This window comes from Epinephelus fuscoguttatus, linkage group LG19 (assembly GCF_011397635.1).
Source record: "Epinephelus fuscoguttatus linkage group LG19, E.fuscoguttatus.final_Chr_v1".
Taxonomy (NCBI): Eukaryota; Metazoa; Chordata; class Actinopteri; order Perciformes; family Serranidae; genus Epinephelus; species Epinephelus fuscoguttatus.
In genome coordinates, this window is record NC_064770.1 from 9,609,329 (window position 1) to 9,631,892 (window position 22,564).

The 22,564-nt window shown below is 40.2% G+C and overlaps 1 protein-coding gene across 1 annotated transcript; it reads left to right on the forward strand.

The window, feature by feature from the left end:
* The first annotated feature begins 1,346 nt into the window (after positions 1-1,346).
* On the forward strand, positions 1,347-22,143 carry crlf3 (cytokine receptor-like factor 3). Its single transcript, XM_049561491.1, has 9 exons — positions 1,347-1,452; positions 9,572-9,699; positions 14,179-14,386; positions 14,748-14,835; positions 15,023-15,200; positions 15,286-15,514; positions 17,407-17,545; positions 17,823-17,935; positions 18,807-22,143. The coding sequence occupies exons 2-9, from the start codon at positions 9,583-9,585 to the stop codon at positions 19,070-19,072; spliced, it is 1,338 nt and encodes a 445-aa protein (XP_049417448.1). The 5' UTR covers positions 1,347-1,452; positions 9,572-9,582; the 3' UTR covers positions 19,073-22,143.
* The last annotated feature ends 421 nt before the right edge of the window (positions 22,144-22,564 follow it).

A 22,564-nucleotide genomic window follows, 5' to 3' on the forward strand; every position in this document is an offset into this window, starting at 1 on the left:
TCATATATGAAATTATTTGTCAGAGGTCCCCATCAGGTGTAACATTATCGCATCTATGGCTGGGAGGACAGTGCAAGCGCTCCTGCCTGGGAGGGCCCTCCGCCCTTCAGGTACAATCGAGGCTACCTATAGAATATACTGTCTGCTTTTATTACCACACACTATTTCTATTTAGATATTTGGAAAATATACAAAAAAACCCAAACAAATTAAATAAAACTGCTCTGCATTCTGAGCTTGGACTCCTGACTCCTGAGTAGAGATAAGAACGTATGTCTCTGCTCCATCAAACACTGATCTTTAAGAATCTGGGACCCCTGTAGTATCTTTAGGGGGATGAGAGAAGCAGATTTGTTTGTCTAACCAGACCTGCACACATGCTGTATCCATCATTCCAACAGAGGGCGATGTCAGTCCATAGAGCTCACTTTCCCACCTGAGACCTGAGCTGGAACTTGTCAACTGGCCTTGACTCATTGAACTTTACTTTTTATCTTGCTATGATGTATTGTTCTAAACTATTTGAATATTCCATCTAAAATGTGATATGTCTTACTGACCTTTATTTGATTACTTATATCAATTGTTGCAGGACTGGTAATAGCTCTTCACCCTACAAATTTGATTTCTGTTGATTTCATGTCTCTTCCGGGGCAGCTGGAGATCTACATTCTGTATAAATAAAATTTAATGCAATGATAAATAAAACACTGAGATATTGGGCTGTATACATTTTAAGTAGGTCTATGTTCTGTGTTTGGCACCAACCTCATGAAGTCATAAAGTGTATAAATAAAGGTAAGCCCATTATGAGAGCACTGCATGCAAAACAGGCCTACTAATATTTGTTTTATTGAAAGATCCTTCGTTTAAAATGTCATTATGTTGGATGGATAAAAAATTCCATTAGTGGATAAGAAAATACACTGGAAAAAAAGGAAAAGTACAAACACACATGTGGAAAATGTACTTGTGGATTTTAAATGTAATAATTATGATACATAAACTTAAATAGTACATATGTGAAATGGTGATAATGACATATATAACATTTTAATAACAATGACCATAATGAAATAAAATTCAACCAATACTTAAAATAAAAATAAAGTACATAAATTCACTCCATATTTCTAAATGTGTACAGTAACCACATGATGTATCACAATACGGTCCAGATTTGTACACACTTTAACTCATTTCATCAGTTCCACTTTGATATGGGAGGTCTTCTGATGAGGGAGGGGAGAACGCAGTATATATCAATCCGATTGGCTCATTTCCTTGTCGATCAACACGATCCTGTCTGTAATTGGCTGCTGTCCCGAAAGCCTCGGAAGTGTCATTTTTGGACTTGAGCAAAACTTGGGCATATCTAGCGGTGGTGTGGCGGCGGCTACGAGCTGATTTACAATTTTCGGGAGTAAATGGCCACCAGAAAGCACTAAACAGGTAAGTTGGGAAATATTTTCTCCATATTAGAAGGTGAACTTTTAATTTCACTGACGAGCCGTTGTTTTCTTACGTAGCTGTCGTCCGTTTGCTCTCACAAGCATGATTCGAGTTTCATTGTCTTTTGGCCGTAAGCTAGCAACAACTCTCCGCCTGTCTTGTAACGTTAACGTTAGTGAGAGTAGACAAACTCCATGACATGTCGTCTCGCTAACTGATAAATAGTGGCTTTCATAACTCTTAGGATTTTGACTCACTTATATCCACAGTAGCACTCTTCAGTCCCATTTACAGCTGACACAGACAACTTTTAAGCTAGTTCGTCTGTTATTGCCATCATCTTCGATCACCAAAATACACCGTGACAAGCAGTGTGAACCATCATTTGACGCTGTCATTTCTCGGATGAAGTTGTTGCTGAGTGAACATCTTCTACGCCGAATTTACCTCCATACATTAGTCATTTAGCTAAACTCTTACTTCTATTACTGTGATGTATCTGGCTTTGCTGACAGCAGCGCCGACTTAAAAATACAAGGTTTGTTAATGGAGCTTGGGGGTAGTTCTGCCCACACGCCCGATCAATTAAGATTATCAGGTCTAGATTCACCGACCCGCCTCCTCGTGACATTTCAACACGGAAATATCAGAAATTAAATTATGCAGCGTGAATTATGTATTTATGCTTTTTATATTCTTGGAATGCCAAAGCAGGCTAATGCAGCCCCAATGCTGGTGGGCGGAGGTTTAAGTTGATGAAAATAACTAACGTACAGAATACGGAAGTTGTTGTGAGCGAGTTTAGACATGTCTAATGTCTCCTGTTGTCTCTTCTCGTCACTGGTCTGCTCTAATAATAATAACGTGGGTTTGCACTTGAGTGCCTTTCATAACTTTCCTGTTAGTCAGAGCATGTGCAGCATGCTCGAATGAGTTGCATGAACCGTCTATAAACTACTTGACATTTATTGTAAGATTAAATTAGAATTTAAATTGGGTCAAAACACAATGAGGCATTCAAGTGCTTAACAACATGAAAACAACGTGTAATTTGAGTTTTTCAGTTGGTTTGTCAGCCTATTAGCATGAGAATACTTTTTGTGTCTACATGAATGCCTCAATATCAGCCAGGATGCTCATGGATATTAAAAGGAATATTAAAAATGAAATGACGAACCACAAGAAACAAGCACACAGCAAAACCTTTTTTCCAAGTTTGTTTGAACAGTCAATGTTTGTTACCTCTTGTGTTGGATTGTGACTGAAATATATCAGATACATGGCTTTTCTTTTTTTCCCTAAGCAGGACTTGGTTTTGTCACCACATATTTCTAACACTGTAAACAGTCTGACAGACCTGTGAAAGCAGGACAGTGGGACATCAGTCCATGCAGGTTGACCTAAATACTCTGAAAGCACACTCCCAATAACTCTCTGGTTGCATGTTTATGTACAAAGCATACGAGCATAAAGAATACAGGTTTGTATATATAATTAAGAGAGTGAGAGACAGAGATTTTCTCTTATAAGACAAACCAGTCTGACGCTTGCTTGGCTGCGTTCCCATCATTCACATTGAGTCTTCAGTGGATTTTGGAGAGAGACAAGGATTATAAATGACAGGATTAAAGAGATAGAGAGAGGGCCAGCACCCTTATTTAGAGGATAAAGACAAAATCTATGTTGTGGTTGTTTGTTAATGGCTGGGCTAAATAAAGGCTGCTGCTCTGGGCAGTTTGTTAACAGACAGAAATGACTCAGAGATATCTGTCTGCATGTTTAAGTCAGAAAAAGTGACAGTGCATGCCTGCATAATTCTGCATAATTACATTTGCATTCATGTGGGTGTAAATGCATACTGGAGACAGTTTATTGGTTGTGAGTTTGTGTGGGATTTAATCCAAATAGTTTGTGCCAATCCAGCAACTTGAATTAAACAACAATTTCTAAAGTATATAAGTGCTAAAATGATAAGTCGATTAATTGATTGGTTTTTCAAAATGAAAGTAATCTTAAAATATCACTTTTTAGCCCAAAATGCCACCCACTTCAGTTCTAGCCTCTAAAATGTGAGGATTTTCTACTTTTCCCTGTCATATAGTTGCGTAAATATCTTAGGGTTTGGGATTGTTTATTGACAAAAGAAGACAGTTGAGGATAACACTTTGGGCTCTGGGAAATAGTAATGGGGTTTTTGACATTTCATTTTGACTGTGGTTAGTTGCAGCCCTTAGTTGGCCTAATTTTGGATGATATTTTTTCCATCTGTGAAGGGGAAAACTTCATGTTATTTTATTGTTGATTTCTTTGGGGTTCAATGAACGGTTGTTTTCAGTATTGATAATCTGTTAGTCTGTTGTTTTGTCTAAAAATGTGAGAAAATAGTGAAAAATGCTCAAAAATGTTCAGAGCCCAAGGGTAGGTCTTCAGAGTACCTTTTCCTTTTTTCCTGACCAACCTTTAAAAGCCCAATAATATTTTAAACTGGAGGAATCTTTTAAGTGTTCATATTTGAGGGGCTGAGACAAGCAAGGTTTCGGGCTTTTCCTTTCTTTTTTGTGTGATTAATTAGGCTACTTTTATAATTTATAATCAAAATTTGTTAATTAAAGAGCTATCTTAACTCTGCTGCCAAAACTTAATTCAGCTGACTCTTAAATATATTGGTGACTGGCTTTTAAAAAGATGTAGGCCTTAAAAAAATGTTTGGCATTGTTGAAAGGCTAGCAAAACCTTCTGGACCTTTCCCCATTTTTCTGACACACAGATATGAAACAAAAAGTTGATTTATTGATTAGTTGACCGAGAGAAAAAATTACAGCAACTTTTTGATAAACATATCATTTAACATTGTTTAGCTTATTTGAAAAGCAAAAAAAATGCCCCCAAAATACTTCCAGCTTCTCAAATATGAGAATTTGCCATGTTCTGGCTTTATAACATGGTATGTAAAGAGAAAACACGCCCATTTGGGTTTGGAATATAACAATTAATTAATCAATTAATTTGCAGTCCTATGTCATACTCTGGATGAGACCCAAACAAGCAGATTTTCCAAAATGTTCCTTTCAAAAAATCCCATAAATCTCACTTTATGCCCCCTGTCTTATAACAACAAACTGTTTGTGGATGTATAATTTTCCAGAGCTTGTATGAACTCAATATAGAATCAACATTGAGATGCTATGTTATAGTAACGGTGGTGTGATGTAAGATGCCCTCCTGGGCCACATGATGATACTGTATGTACTGTATGTGGCAGAAACAAGAGCCCTCTCAGTGACTTCCTCTTCAGATGCTTTAAAGGAAGCATGGCCGACCGCAACCAGGGGCCAGGTTGTGTCACTTCTTTCAGCTCTGAGGAGGACCTAGAGAAAAGAAAGTTACTTTATATCTTTATCACTTGAAGACTTAAACATCTGAAGATCGACATGAGTGTTGTTTTCTCATGAGATATTTCGTTATTATTATTATATTTACAGCACAATCGTAGTGATGAATTAGTTTGGTGTCACTGGTGTGAATAGATGTAGGTTAGGCCTACTCCGTATTTAGTTCACAGTTAGCAGAGGAGTATAAAATGGAAGGTCTTTCCCTAAAAAGTAACTCTTACACGTTTTGCCTATATAAAAGCAGACACTGAGGATATAACAATTAAAATGCATCAGGATCTTTACACCCGAAATAGGCTGCTTTGACAGGAAGGCATTTAGGGTAGTCTCAAAGGAAATTAACTTAATTTTCAGTTTCATTCTGTCTGCAGTGTGAGCAAAGATTTCCATGATGCCCTCCATTTTTAATATAATGTTCAACTAAGAGTTTCTTGGTATGGTGATGCTATAAACTTTAAAAAGGCTGAGTGTTTTGGTAATATACAGTACAGGCCAAAAGTTTGGACACACCTTCTCATTCAATGCGTTTTCTTTATTTTCATGACTATTTACATTGTAGATTCTCACTGAAGGCATCAAAACTATGAATGAACACATGTGGAGTTATGTACTTAACAAAAAAAGGTGAAATAACTGAAAACATGTTTTATATTCTAGTTTCTTCAAAATAGCCACCCTTTGCTCTGATTACTGCTTTGCACACTCTTGGCATTCTCTCCATGAGCTTCAAGAGGTAGTCACCTGAAATGGTTTCCACTTCACAGGTGTGCCTTATCAGGGTTAATTAGTGGAATTTCTTGCTTTATCAATGGGGTTGGGACCATCAGTTGTGTTGTGCAGAAGTCAGGTTAATACACAGCCGACAGCCCTATTGGACAACTGTTAAAATTCATATTATGGCAAGAACCAATCAGCTAACTAAAGAAAAACGAGTGGCCATCATTACTTTAAGAAATGAAGGTCGGTCAGTCTGGAAAACTGCAAAAACTTGAAATGTGTCCCCAAGTGGAGTCGCAAAAATCATCAAGCGCTACAACAAAACTGGCACACATGAGGACCGACCCAGGAAAGGAAGACCAAGAGTCACCTCTGCTTCTGAGGATAAGTTCATCCGAGTCACCAGCCTCAGAAATCGCAAGTTGACAGCAGCTCAGATCAGAGACCAGATGAATGCCACACAGAGTTCTAGCAGCAGACCCATCTCTAGAACAACTGTTAAGAGGAGACTGCGCGAATCAGGCCTTCATGGTCAAACAGCTGCTAGGAAACCACTGCTAAGGAGAGGCAACAAGCAGAAGAGATTTGTTTGGGCCAAGAAACACAAGGAATGGACATTAGACCAGTGGAAATCTGTGCTTTGGTCTGATGAGTCCAAATTTGAGATCTTTGGTTCCAACCGCCGTGTCTTTGTGAGATGCAGAAAAGGTGAAGGGATGGATTCCACATGCTTGGTTCCCACTGTGAAGCATGGAGGAGGAGGTGTGATGGTGTGGGGGTGTTTTGCTGGTGACACTGTTGGGGATTTATTCAAAATTGAAGGCACACTGAACCAGCATGGCTACCACAGCATCCTGCAGCGACATGCCATCCCATCCGGTTTGCGTTTAGTTGGACCATCATTTATTTTTCAACAGGACAATGACCCCAAACACACCTCCAGGCTGTGTAAGGGCTATTTGACCAAGAAGGAGAGTGATGGAGTGCTGCGGCAGATGACCTGGCCTCCACAGTCACCGGACCTGAACCCAATGGAGATGGTTTGGGGTGAGCTGGACCGCAGAGTGAAGGCAAAGGGGCCAACAAGTGCTGAACACCTCTGGGAACTCCTTCAAGACTGTTGGAAAACCATTTCAGGTGACTACCTCTTGAAGCTCATGGAGAGAATGCCAAGAGTGTGCAAAGCAGTAATCAGAGCAAAGGGTGGCTATTTTGAAGAAACTAGAATATAAAACATGTTTTCAGTTATTTCACCTTTTTTGTTAAGTACATAACTCCACATGTGTTCATTCATAGTTTTGATGCCTTCAGTGAGAATCTACAGTGTAAATAGTCATGAAAATAAAGAAAACGCATTGAATGAGAAGGTGTGTCCAAACTTTTGGCCTGTACTGTACACTCACCAGCCACTTTATCAGGCACACCTTGCAAGTAACGGTTTGATCTTTTGCCCTCCAAACTGCCTTAATACTTCATAGATTCAACAAGGTGCTGGAAACATTCCTCAGAGATTGTGGTCCATATTGGCATGATAGCATCGCACAGTTGCTGCAGATTTGTCAGCTTTACATTCATGATATGAATCTCCTGTTCCACCACATCCCAAAGGTGCTCTATTGGATTGAGATCTGGTGACTGTGGAGGCCATTGGAGTACAGTTAAGTCATTGTCATGTTGTTGAAACTAGTTTGAGATGATGTGAGGTTTTCTGACATGGTGCATCATCCTGCTAGGAGAAGCAATTAAAAGATGGGTACTCTTTGGTCATAAAGGGATGGACATGGTCCGCACAACACTCTAGGCTGGTAGGCTGTGGCGTTTAAACGATGCTCAGTTGGTACTAAGGGGCCCAAAATGTGCCAAGAAAATATCCCCACCACCAGCCTGAACTATTGATACAAGGCAGGATGGATCCATGCTTTCATGAAGTTTACGCCAAATTCTGACCCTACCATCTGAATGTCACAGCAGAAATCAAGACTCTTAAGACCAGTTGTTGACCTATTGTCCAGTTTTGGTGAGTCTGCCCCAATTGTGGTCTCAGGTTTCTTTTTTTAGCTGATAGGAGTGGCACCCTGTGTGGTCCTCTGACCCATCTGTTTCTGTATTGTGCAATCAGAGATGCTCTTCTGCATACCTCAGTTGGAATGAGTGGTTATTTGAGTGGCTATTGCGTTTCTGTCAGCTTGAGCCAGTCTGGCCATTCTCCTCTGACCTCTGCTATCAACAACGCATTTTCACCCAGAGAACTATCCCTCACTGGATATTTTCTCTTTATCAGACCATCCTCTGGAAACCCTAGAGGTGTTTTTTGCTTAGAAATCCCAGTAGATCAGCAATTTCTGAAATACTCAAACCAGCCCATGTTGCACCAACAACCATGTTTAAAGTCACTTAAATCACCCATTCTGATGCTCCATTTGAACTTCAGCATTTGTCTTGACTATGTCCACATGCCTAAATGCATTGAGTTGCTGCCATGTGATTGGTTAAGTGGATATTTGTGTTAATGAATGGCTGAACAATTGTACCTAATTAAATGGCCAGTAAGTGAATTTGTATATTTTATGCTATGATTTAATGAAAGTTTGCTTCCAACACCTTATTTAAGAAGCAAAAGAACATTGTTAAACAATGGGATGTTGCAGCGCCTTAATGCCATTGTTTTTGAGTCTTGAACCCAAACTGGTGCTTTTTTTTTTTTTTTTTTACAAATTTTATCAGTCAGAACCAATGAGAAATAGTCTGGCTTTATAACGTTGATAAATTCTGTTGTATACTGTTAGAAAAGTGTTTCTAAGAGTGATGTTGCCGTAGGTGTTCAGTTGCAAACCTTCCACATCTCTTTTAGAAGCAGCCTTATGTGTTTGTGACTGTGGTGACATTAACACGTGTCACCACCACCATGACGTGACAGCTTTTGTTCTCAAACTAGATGAACTCTACATGTTGACGTTACTTTGTTCTGTGCTATCAGTTTTCCCGTACAGCCTACACTAAATGGCTTTAACATTAACACACAGCCAAAACAACCAAATGTAGCAGACCTGCAGCATTATTTTAGTGATCTTTGATAATGGATCTTAAGGTCACAGGAAGGAGCTTAATGAACTGACTTTATGTTACCGTCAGGACCTCACCTAGTGCATAATTGTACACCTATTTTTTGTTTTATTTTACCCACAAAGGTTTATGTTGTCTCAGAGGTGGGACACACTAAGTAGTCCTTATCCAAACTGTATTTAAAGGTCAGTATCAGTCTGATCTCATGCTGCAGCGGTATGAAGCCAAGTCAGTTGTAAAGTAGGGTTGTTAAATGACTGGTACATTGGTTGCTGGCTGGTAGCTGTAGGAAGTGGTTTTCTTGTTGCCTCACATCCTCTGCCATTAAAATGCTCTAACACAGTGTTGTATCTTGTAGTTTTTGTGGTGGAGGATGCAGGTTACTTTTTTGCATTTTGTAACGTTGCAGCCTTATGGTTTTTAATTTGTTTTTCCCCATCAAACCACACTCATTGCCCCATATTATCAAAGCAAAACATGAATTTTAGAATATTTTGCACATTTATTAAAAAGAAAACATGAAATATCACTTTGACATACTGTAAGTACTCAGACCTTAAAGAATTCAACAGCAACAGTATTCTTTGATATTATTTCTTTGGCATAAAGGAGTTCTAATTAAAACTTTTCATGTTGATATGTGTGATTATAAATAAAGAGAAAAAGTGCAGTTCTTCAAAACAAACTATCAGAGAGAATTTGCTGATTGTGTGTGTTGATATTTGTGTTTAAAAAGATATAAATAATCAACAGTAATTTTATCAGTAAACTTAAAATCAATATAGATTAATCAGGACTTGAACACTGACACTTTCTGCTGCAGCCATTTAATACACTCTGAAATACAGTATGTAGGTTTGTTTGTGTCTGGTTTCAGGTCACACTGCATCTTTGGTTGTGTTTTGTAAATATTCTTCTCCTCTTGTGTGTGTGTTTGCGTGTGTCAGGAGGCGGGAGGATGTCTGCGGAGGTGGACTTGTTGCTGCAGGAGGCGAAAGAAAGCATTGAGGCGGCTCAGAACTACCGGAGTGAACTCCAGCAGCGCCTGCATGGCCTCAACCAGGCCCGCAAACAGGTACTAGAGTCTGTTCACACCTCTGCATATAAACAGTTTTAAAATAGACTAAACAAGATGGCTAGTGCCACCATGTGACTGTTTAGAAAGCACTCTTTGTTTCAGCTCATTAACTCCTTTTAGATTATTCATGTGGGTTCACTTCTTTATGAAGAAAAAATGACACGTGTTACTGTTGTATTTCTGAGGTATGATAATGGATTTTGATGCACTCTGTGTCAACCACACCAGGGTAATATGAAGTGTGTTAGCCCCTGATCCGACCATGAGTCCCATGAGTGTATATGCTCTCTGTCCCTCTCTCTGCTATCTCTTCCTTCCTCCTGCTGTCTAGATTTACCCCCCCTCCTGCTGCTCACTGTAAACAATGCTGCTATTTCCTGTCGCTATGGAGGGACAGCAAGCCTTAGAGGAAAAGGACAGGGCCAGATACTTCTGTAAAAACACAAAACTCTGACTCTTCAATTATCAATATTTGTTTAAACGTTGTGAAATTGAAAAGTAAAACAATTTACAGGGTTTTGTGTGGATGCACGGTTTTCTCAGTGGCTGGGTATCTTTTTAAATTTTTGAGGAAATTTTTGAGGAATATAAACATGTTTTTCTTTTATGAAATAAAGCCAAACTTAAAGCCAACTCTAACCCATATCATAAAGAACTGTGCCTAATAAGGTACTGCCTGAAACTGATTAAAATCAGCAGATAGATCAGATCTGTCTGTATCAGTGAGTTTACACAGCCCTATTAGTCAATCATTCAAACATGCTAGTGATTAGTTTAAAGCTGAATAAGCTGTACAGCTGTGATGATGTCAGTCTGTTTATCTGTTGGCACAACACTTCGACCCTGAGTGAAAACATCTCGTTAACTGTTGAATGCATCAGTCCAGCAAGTGATGCTGTGAAATGCGCTTATTTGCTCCCTTGCTGAGTCATATCTGAAGACAGATACCACTCTTGTATCCGTACACGAAAGGTGAAGTTACATCCTGTTAGTGTAGCTAAGCATACAGACTGGAAACAGGTGGAACAGCTAGCCTGGCTCGCTGAGAAGGTGATAGAATCCACCTACCAAAGCTCACTACCTAATTATTACAAAACACAAAGCATAAACATGACACTTTGTGTTTTTATGAGGGCTTGTGTGCAGTAATGGTTGTCATCGTTGATCATACCCATCTCTGAAACTATAAAATGCTGTTTTAACACTATGATATATCAGTTTAATGTCCATAAAATCCTCTGTGGTGCAGTTCTACTTCAACATTTACCAATAGGATACATAACCTAGAACAATATAATTTCATAAAGCACCTAACCTTTTCAAAATATTTCAGGGCTCAACAATAAGGATTGCCCGATTGCCCGGGGCAAGTAAAACTCACGGTCGGGCATGTAAACTAACAACACACTTGCCCGATCGGGCAAGTTGCTAAAAATAGTAAAAGTTAATAACTAATTGATAAAATAAATGTATTTTAAATCGTGCTCTTCTGCTCTGATGCAGCGGTCTCCCTGCCTGAAGTCACAGGCACAGCTGTGTAACAATGTCCTGCCCACAGACCCCATTGATATTATTTTGCGTGACGGACACTTCATATAATAACATAACAATATACTATTTATGGTGTTATGTCATCGTGTCATTTCTGTCTCTACATGGTCACGCGTTAACAATTCTCCTCTGCTCTCTGTATCACGCACGGCGGAGTTCCGCCACACACACAGGTGAGCACACTAGAGCGACTCGGGCCGCATTTTCCTGACCAAACCTGACCCCGAGCCCGGTGCAGTTTGTCAGCTGACAAAGTTATTGTTATGGACAGTGTGTAGCCTAAATAACCTGCAACAGACTGCTGTTACACACAGACAAACGCTGCTTGCACAGCAGCTCAGCACGGCACTCATGCTGAGCTTGTGTTGCGTTCAGGCGTTGTCACGTAAATAACAACTTCCAACACTTAAATAGGTCATAGCACAAAACAGCAGCATGTCATGTGACTATTTACTTTTACTATATTCAATACAATTGTATGTTCGTAAATCTTGAGACACCTCATAGGTAAGCTAGACAGACATTTCACCTGCTAATTACTGTGCACACATGTACTGTATGTACTTAGTCCTAAAGAGCCCTTATGGTGCCAGTAGATACACAGAAACATCCCAGCAGGCTGTGCTTTGCAAGCATACAAAAAAGTTTCACGCATGTGAAAATTATTTTTCATGCGTGTGCTTCACCTCTGCTGCTACAACTCCATCCTAGGGGAAACACTGCTGTGTGCGTTTTGTGCAACAGGTGGATGTGGTAGTCTACTGGTCGAGTAGAGAGAGAGCTAAATAGCATTGAAGTAGAGTAGAGCAGGGCAGAGAGATGGAAGCAAAATATATTAAACCCGGTGTTAATACAGCAGAACTGGAGAGAGGGGTGAAAAATAAACAAAGGTGGGCATGGCTCAAGTAGGGCGCAAAATTATAGACGGAGAACGACAAATTTTTCACTTTAAGCCCTGACACTGTCGTTTTTGTGTAGGAATTAAGCTACAATACATGACATATGTTGTTTTAATTAATAAATACAGTGTGAATAAAGATTACATAACATAAAAATAACTGCAGTCTTTGTTATTTGATAGCCGCTTAAATTAAACAATTTTTATAGGGCAAGTAAAAACTGACTTCGGGCAAGTAGATCTCTGACCAACTTGCCCGACCAGGCAATTGAAAAAAAAAAACGTTAGCGTTGAACCCTGTGTTTCCATCTGCTGCCGCTGATAATTACTATCTATTAATTTTGTATGTAGATGTATAGTAAGTAAAGTGTTCTTAAGTGTTTTAAAGTCTGACACACACAAAATACGTTTTTTGTGTTTGTGTGTCTGAGACTCCCTCCGCCCAATCCCAGCTGCCTCATCACACATTATCTCAGGCTTTCTTTCTCATAACCCTCTTCTTTCCCATAGCAGGGATGGCTCACCACCAGATTAAAGCCACACACACACACACACACACACACACACACACACACACACACACACACACACACACACACACACAATGAGAATAAGAAAGGAGATACCAGATAGTGTGTGTTTGAAAACTCAGACAATACTATCACTGCTTCATCTTGTCTTTGTAAGAGGAGTCGTCCAAACATTTGCCTGATGTCAGATCATCTCCTCCCATGTTTGACGATGTCGGGCCATATTTTTAGTTGGACTATTATTTTATGAACCCCACAATATTGATGAATGGTTGTCTGTGTCGCCCTGATAGTCGTCAGGAAGTAATGCCTTGTCTCCAGTGGAAACGTCCCTGTGTCTACTGTCTACACACATACATAGTTCAGTGTGTACTCTGGCAGAACCCCAGAGTGTGTGTGTGTTTCCATTCTCATAGTCATACTGTCCGTGCTTTATCAGTGCAGCAGTTGTCAATCAGCCTTCTGTTTCCTGCTATCTTTCTATCACTCTCGGTGTACTCATTGTGAAATCCTTATGTGTGTGTGCATGAGCGTGTGCGTGAGCGTGTGCATATATGTGTTGGTGTATAAAAGTGTGTTTTGCAAAGAGGAACTGAAACACAACCTCTGCCGATTATGACAATGCCGCAAGCTTCCTGACAAGCTACTGAGGATAGTCTGCTTGTAGTAGTAGTTATAGTATTAGTAGTGGTACCATAAGCGGCGTGATATATCTCACTCCTCTGTGCCATAATACTCTATTTTTGTCCAAAAAACTGTTAAATCACATCAGTGAGCCACACTGTTGCACCGGCTGACACGTTCCTTCATTACCATGAACACACACACACACTCGAGTTTATTTGAACTCAGTCCTGCATACACCATCCTGCTGCGCCAAATACTCACTAGAGCACTTAATGTGGATTAATCCACTGCTGAAAATAGTCCCCAACAAATTCTGCATTTCACCCTGCTTATAATTTGACAAAAATTACAATTATCAGCTGTTTCAGTAAATTACTGCTCATTTTTTAAACATGAAACTATATATTTGTGTTTTTTGAGGATTTACATCTCAGATGTACAGTTAAAATGACCATACCAGACAGGGAGGTGAAAGGTTAAAACACTCAACCATAGTTTGGTACACTAATAATTCTAAAATCTGCTGACTAACTCCAAGACCACTGAGTTTCCTGAGAAGATAAGGTTGCTGTGAGTCCAGAACCGTACCAAGGAATTTACATTTTCCACAGTTTCAACACGTTGGCTGTTGAGTGAAACTGGCTCTGTCCTCAGGTCTTGTTTCATGCAATAATCAATTCTTTAGTACACAATGTCATAAATGTAAACTGGTTAATGACTACTACAATATCGATCTGTACATACTTGGACTGTGATGGTACCGGAGAATTTTTGGCTGTGAAGGTTTGAAATTGCATAAATGTTAAGCAGAATGATGATGTTTTATAATAGGCAACATAATAAAGAAACAGTCTCTTTTCTGTTCTTTAGGTTCGAGGCAGCTCAGGTCAGGCCCGTGAGGCCCTTCGGCGGCACTTCACAGAGCTGCAGGCAGCAGCCAGTCGGCTGCTGACGGAACGATTGGCCATCCTACTGGCTGAGGTGGACGCCATCGAGGCAGACAGCGTCAAACCGCTTGATGACTGCCAGAGCCTCATTGAGCATGGGGTGGGCCAGGCAGATGAGCTGCTGAGAGAGGGTGCGTACCTGAAATTCAACGTGTACATCTCTTCTGTGGACAGACGCCATCTGCAAAATATTTCTTCAAAAGAAATTCTTGTTTTCTACGTGTTAGCTACAGCTCCTTGCTGTTGTGTGATAAAAATATAATCTTTGGGATTTGGACTGTTGGTCAAGCAAAACAGGACGTTTATAGATAACATCATGGTGAAATCTCTGGTTTTTCTGGCATGTTTTTTGGGCTAAACAATTAATAATCAACAATAGATATACTTACTAGTTGCATCTTTATTTCTCATAAATTGCCACTCTCAATTCCAGTCAGATGAGACAGTCATGTGTTATATACTTAAATGTAGCCTCTGTCTTTGTCTCTGCAGGGGAAGCAGCTCTGCGTTGTGGTCTCGGGGAGAAGGAGGACAAACTGGGCAGTTTCACCAAGAAGGCCATGCACATCCAACTGGACAGGTAGGACAGAGACACTCTATATGCCTGCAAACAAATTGCTGCTATGAATAATAATAATAATCCATTATTTAAAAAGCACCTGCAACTGTCCTGTACAGTAATGTTGGCATTTCATGGAGTTTTAAGTTCACAGTGTGAAATCTTTCTGAACTGAAATCTTTTCTAACTGGTTCTGTGTGTTTTCCAGCCTACCAGAGGTACCAGCATTGGTGGACGTGCCTTGTGTTTCAGCCCAACTTGATGATTCCTTGCTGGGTCTGCTGAGGGACAGGGTGTCCCGCCTTGGCTCCGTATCCTCCCACCCGCCCGTCCAGATAGAAGAGCTGCAGGAGAGGCCCGGCAGCATCCTGGTCCGCTGGTGTAAGGTCAGCAAGGGGGGGGTGGCATTAACACAGAGAACATACTCACAAGAACATGATGTATGTAATCATTATTATCTGTGTGGGTCAGGTGGATGAGGACTTTGCAGCAGCAGATTATCGGCTGCAGTACCGGCGCTCTGGCAGTGGGGGGAGCCAGTATGAGGATGCCTACATCGGTCGGGACTGCGAGTTCCTGGTTCTCCACCTTGACCCTCACACCGATTATCTGTTCAAGGTCTGCGCTCGCGGGGAGGGTCGCACTGAGTGGAGCCCTTGGAGCGTCCCGCAGACGGGATACACCACACTCACACCGCATGGTAGGTGAAGACTCAGCTGCCATATCTGACCAAGGGAGAGCTGCAGAGTAACTTTTCATATGTGAGTCTATGGCAAAAAGTCTTTTTGGGCGAGTGGCATCATGTGATGAACCTGGAAGTTCTAGTTACATATGTGGCCACTATGCAAGATTGTCTTCAAAGCCCAGCACTGTTCCTGGGGTCTTTGTCTAAACATGTAACGAGATTAAGGTAACATCAATGATGATGACCCAGTTTGAGCACATAATTTCCCAAACAGACTCTCTTATTTACCTCTTATTGTATCTGACTATCAAGATACTTTAAGTTTTAATCAACATTTGTCTTCTGATTTCTGTCTTCAGTCTAGTACAGTGGAGTTGAAAAAAATTACCCTGAAAATTTCAGGAATCTTGGATGTGCACATGGAAATGAATATTTATTATAAAGTGTTGCACTCTGTACTAACAAATGTTTTAAGTATAACAGAATGAAACACTGACAGATATAGAAGTTGGGGGGTTTTTTTGCCTCTGTGCCGGCAGTAGCTATGGCCAGAGGCATTATGGTTTCATTTTTCCGTCTGTTCCTTCCAACCTTGTGTCTGTCTCATTCTTGTCAACACAATTTCTCAAGAAGGCTTGAAGGGAATTTCCTCAACTTTGGGAAAATGTCCACTTCAACTCAGAGATAAACTGATTAGATTTTGGTGATCAAAGGTCAAGGTCACTGTGACCTTGCGCCTGTCTCACATCTCGAGAAGGCAATATCTCAAGAACACCTTAAGGACATTTCTTCAAATTTGACACTAAGATCTACTTAGAATGAAGAATAAACTAATTAGAATTTGGTTGTCAAAGGTCAAGATCACTATGACCTCACATAACTGGCCATACTTCAAAAATTCATCTACTAATTTTGACAAAATTTCACACAAATCTCTCATAGAATAAAATTATGACCTTTTATATCCAAAACGTTATAGGTCAACTTCACTGTGACATCATGATGACCTGCAAAAACACGCTTCTGGCCATTAACAAACATCATAACTCAGGAACAGGAGGGGAGACATTTGGTCAGATACTGAATTGGTGACTCTAATCTTGGGTATCCATCTTGAAACTGTGCTGATTGTACATATCCTCTGTGCTGCCGGGGGAAGATTTGTGAGAATATGTGGATTCTTTGCAGCTACATTTGAAGCATTGTCAACTTTCATGGCTCGATACAAGTCTGGACAGACATGGATGTAACTGCAACTTGACTGGTTCATGGAGGCCTACAACCACTAGGTGTTAATTCTACTTTCAACTTTTAACTGAAGGGCATACAACGGAGGCATATTCACATCAGCACATCTCGATACCTGTCATATTTTTTATCACAGTAAATCCCTGGATGACACCATCCAAGTCAATATACCTTGAATTTTACAACTTTTTGGCATTCTTTGTTTTTCATTTTTCTATCTAGTTTGGTGGGGGTATGGGGACATGACACAAAGTAGACAGAACACACTCATACAAGGAACATGCACTGATCAGCCAGAACATTAAAAACACTGCCATCACGGAGTGCCATTGCCATGTCGGGGAGTATTTTGTCAACAATATTTGGGTGGGTTGAGCCGGTCAAGTGGCATTCACATCAATGTCAGGGCATAAGTTTTCCCAACAGAACATTGCATTGTAACAACATGACCAATGTTATTCACTTCACCTGTAGGTGGTTTTAATGTTTTGGCTGATTGGTGTACACTTATTTAAATACCTACATACAATTTTATCAAAAATGTCAAAGAGCCAAAACAGTGCAACTCCAGAATACTGCAATTGTTAATAACCTCTGTGTGTGTGTGTGTGTGTGTGTGTGTGTGTGTGTGTGTGTGTGTCCATTTTCTCCTGATCCAGAGTGGTGTCCAGGCACTGAGGGCTACATCCTGAGCAGCAGGAGAAACATCGCTCTGCGCAATGACTCCTCCCAGTCGTGCTGCCCAGTCCTCTACTCCAATGCGCCCACCTACTTCTGTGGCCAGACACTCACCTTCAAGTATGCACAAAGACACACTGAACCACTCACTTATAGATTTAAATATGCCTTACAACAATATTTTATAGCTATACATTATAGATGTGGATGTGCCTCTAAAGCTAAAGCAAAATATGTACATTTGTGCATGATCTGGGGACTAGGAGATTCATAAACAGAAAAACAATCCTTACTCTTTTATTGGTCTGGATTCTTTGTAAATTATTTAAACCTTTTACCTGGTGTTTTTGTCATATTTATTGTGTGTGTGTGTGTGTGTGTGTGTGTGTGTGTATAGGATGTCTGCAGCAGGTCAGATGGATCGGAGGGACTGTCTGGGTGTGTGTGTCGACAGCAAGAAGGAGGCAGAGTCACTTCAGAGAGACCAGGCCGTCTGCATTTCCACCAATGGTAATGTTGACACGGACAGCTTCATTGTGTTCTGTTGTAGTTTAAGTTTAAACAGTGCAACTCAATGGGGGCTTAAAGGAAACTCAATAGATACTTTAGCTTAGGCTATACACCAGCTTACCATACATGTCAGTGTCATCATTAATGTAAAGGGACGTAGTCTGTCACTGGAAATGCCTGTCTTGAATTAGTCCCCACCATTTTATAATCTCTTTCAACATGACAGCATTTAATAAGGAGTGAATTAACCCTGCTCAAAGGAGCTGTCAATATGTGTCTTGAGTTTTTGACCTGAAGTGGCACTTTGAAGCAGTTTTTTCTGGCAGCTTTTAGTTACTCCTCCATTGAACTAGGGGCAGCGATATTGTGCCAAGAAACATAGTAATATGCAAAGAGCAAAGGCAGAGAAGAAGAAGGCTGCTGGCTTCACTTTGACTTGACTTATGTCATGAATAAAACTCTTAGAGTTGCCTTTGGATATGAAACGTACTATAAAAATAAATTTGCCTTGCCTTGTAAACATGGATGTAAACAATGCAGGTTTAAAAATGTTTGGTTTTACAGAATTTTTACGAGAAAGGAAATGCATTCAACATGTTTGACCTCAAGGATTCAGACGATGAGTTTGTTTACAAGAAAACTCTGCAGGGCATCTTTAACTCTGCTCTGTAATAATCTTGTTGTAGCATGGCTCTCACTGTATTCAAACTAAGCTGCCATTAAACACACACATAGCTGCTGCAAGACTTTCTGTTTTTACTTTACATATTTACATTTGATATGAACTAAATGATATTAGCAGTTCACACACTGCTGCTGTTAGGTAACTATTAACTGAAGTGATGTAACAAGTGTGTATTGATCCTCTCAGGTGCTGTATTTGTTAATGGTAAAGAGATGACCAACCAGCTGCCTGCCATCACTGTGGGCTCCACTGTGACCTTTGACATGGAAGTGGTCAACCTGTTTCCTATCAGCAACAACAACCTGAGCGAGGGGGGCAACTTCAAGCTGAGGGTGACCATCGGCTCAGGGAGTCGGGAGGTGGTGTTTGATTGGCTGGTGGACCAGGCGGTTGACTGCCTCTTCTTCGGCTGCTCTTTCGTCCACTCCGGCTGGAAAGTGCTCGTCTATTAATGGATCCTTAAATCTGCTGGAGCCGAGGAGTCGTCGTCACACAGGCTCGGTTACCTCGAGTTTAAACATTTCTCTTCTGTTGTTCTTCCCGTCACACCTGAGCCCCCTGCAGGGTGCAGAGTCCAGAAATAATCACTCATTTCTTCACAGAATTTCCCCAACAACCGTTATTTCAAACAAGTTTTGCAAAGTAGTAGCTACAAATAATACTCATCTGTATGTCTGACTGCATCTGAGAGCGTTGCTGCCTCTCTGGGAGGAAATGTGATCCATCGTAATGATTCCAGACTCTTTGTAAAACCCTGTCAGTGTTTCAATCTTTTCCACAGCTCTGATGCTCCACTGTACATGTGAACCAACATATCATCAACCTAAATGATCTCGCTCTTTTTCAGTGTTCAGAGAACCACGTTGAAGAAGTGATATTTGTGTCTGCCACAGCTTCTTGGCTCTTAGTTTGATTCTGGGGCCTTCTTACGAGGTTGGCTATTGTTTACAGCTTTGTTTTTTATGTGGCATCTTCCCTCGCTGTGGGGAGTTTTAGTTGGCTGTTGATCTATGCATTGTCTTAATTTAGTAACAGTTTGACACCCTGTAGATGTAAACCACAGCCAGCCAGGACACACACTGTTCTTAGGAGGCCACAAGATAATAGTTTAGTTTTTATCTTTTGTTTGTTCTTTTGGGAGCAGCAGGAGAGCAGACAGAAACGTTACAATCTGCCAAAGCTGCTGCTATTTTTTTTATTTGTTTATCTTAAAAATAACCTGTCACTGTGAAAATCACACCTCCTTTTTTATTTTTCTTTGCCTTCTAAACTTGTTCATCAGAAGTTTAAAGGGACAGTTCACCAAAAACACAAACCAGCCTGAGTGTTATCTGTCTGTCTGGGGTTTTGGGGTGAACCTCTCAGAGGTTTGGAGAACCATAGTGACAGCACATGAAGCCATCTCGTCTCACAAAATACGGCTGCGTTTGTCTCTTTGCTCTGAAACAAAAGTTGCTGTTTTGTCTCCTGAATTTACCTGGTAATATATTATTTTCACATCTTCATATTTCAGCTTGCTTACAAGTCTGTGGCACTGTGACACACCTTACCTCTGAGCCAATCAGAAGCCTGAGAAATGGGTGTTAAAAAAAACTGTTGTTTTAAAAAAACTGACTGTTGACAATAAGAGCAGAGGCTGAAAATTTCAGATATTTACGTCTTGCTGGGACAAGTTTTGTGCTGCTTGTTGCTCCCAAAACTCAACTCTGAAACTGAAAGCAGTGTCTCTTCAAATGTCATGACACAGGGCCTCTCAACAGTCACCCTGTTATTTTATATTTATCTTTAGATTGTGACAAAAGTACGTCATCATCTTAACGGAACAAAGTCGTCAAGTTGTATTTGTTAATAGTGGAAAATATGAGTGATTACATTTGGAAAGAGACGTTGTTTTTGAGTTTTCAGTTGTTAGCGTCAGACTTAGCTACAGGCTGAGCTGTGTTTTTTGGCTGAACTGTCACCTTTAAAATAATCAAGCTGTTACTTTGAATAATTTTAGCTTTTTGCATTGACAATCCTAACAGTATTCACACAACCTGCCGCAGCAGTGGGAGGATGAGAGTTAGCGTGTTAGCTGCATGTATGATTTGATGGTTATCGATCAACCTGTGAGGAACTAATCAGCCTCGTGGTCTAGTTTACACAGTCTGACTCATCATTACTGAATGTGGCTGCTGTTAATTAATGTGAGGACCTGAGTTAACCTCTTCTGTCAAGGTGATGTAGAAAGATGTTTGACCTGAAAACAGAATAACATGGATAAAGTTTCAGATCAAACAGGAAGTTGTAGTTCTTCTTTTTTGGTTAAGATTAATTTTGTGGAACATTTTAAATGTGTATAACCAACAGTGTCCTATTTTGTCCATCCAACAGTCAAATAAACCCCAAATATTCTATTAATAGTGATGTAAACGGAGACGTCTGAGAGAGCTCTTACAGAGAGTATTTGACATTTTTGTATGAAAAAGTACTCTGATTAATCAGTGATCAGTTAATTGACTAATTTCAGCAATTAAGTCTCATGACAGAGGCATTCTGTTTTAAAGGAATAGTTTGACATTTTGGGATGTCACTGCTTATGGCCATTGGCAGACAATAAACACTTCCATGTAAAACCCCATATTGTTTTTACATCCCTGTTGTTGTGCGAATAAAATAAACAAGATGTGTCGTCTCTTTTAAACTTCGTACAGAACCAGGCTAGCAGTTTCCCCCCGTTTCCACTCTCTATGCTAAGCTAAGCTAAGCTAAGCTAAGCTAATCGCCTTCAGGCTCCAGCTCACAAACATGGTGTCAATTGTCTCATCTCACTCTTAGCAAGAAAACAAATTTGTGTATTTCCCCAGAATCTGTGAACTATTCCCCTAACGACAAAGATGTTATTCTGTCGTGGCATCACATACTGTCTAGGATTAGAACGTCTCTGACTCTGGTACATCAGGATGATCCATCATGGCTGTCTGCCATTATTTATGTGACTTTCACGAATGTATACTGCCGTCAGTTTTATTCTTTATCTTTGGTCCGTCTGGTGGAGTGAAGGCCTTCAACAATGATGCTGCAACATTAACAGTTATTGAAAAACATGTTCCAATTTCTAACAGTTTTAATGTCTTGACAACATATCTGATTTTATGAAATCCATGTGGATGTTTTCTCCTTGTGCCAATTTTAAATGACAGTATCAGTGGATGTTTGTCCTGCACACACAGTGGACTGTTAACCAACATTCTTCAGAGATGTGTCCTTTTCCCGTTCTCAGCTGCTCTGAGGTCAGTGCTTTGTCTTTGTGGAGGACACTGGATGGGTCCAGTTGATGGTACAGATTTCCTGAAACCAGTGAACAGAAGTCTTACTGTATCTTTTTCCTGCCTGAAGGAGAGTGAACTGGTGTCTGAAACACACTGAAGCAAACTGTGTTTCTAAACGTTTTGACAGTGAAAACAGTGACATCTGCTGGTATTTGTTTCAATGCTGTTATCTTGGATATTTTGTTCAATAAAGGTCAAATTGTGTCAACAGATTACTTTTCTACAGTTTGACTTAATAAGGATTATAAGTAAACTTTTACAGTAAGCAGAAATGCAGCCACGTGTTGTGACTTCAGTTATGGTGCTACTACATTGGAAGTACAGTACAGGCCAAAAGTTTGGACACACCTTCTCATTCAATGCGTTTTCTTTATTTTCATGACTATTTACATTGTAGATTCTCACTGAAGGCATCAAAACTATGAATGAACACATGTGGAGTTATGTACTTAACAAAAAAGGTGAAATAACTGAAAACATGTTTTATATTCTAGTTTCTTCAAAATAGCCACCCTTTGCTCTGATTACTGCTTTGCACACTCTTGGCATTCTCTCCATGAGCTTCAAGAGGTAGTCACCTGAAATGGTTTTCCAACAGTCTTGAAGGAGTTCCCAGAGGTGTTTAGCACTTGT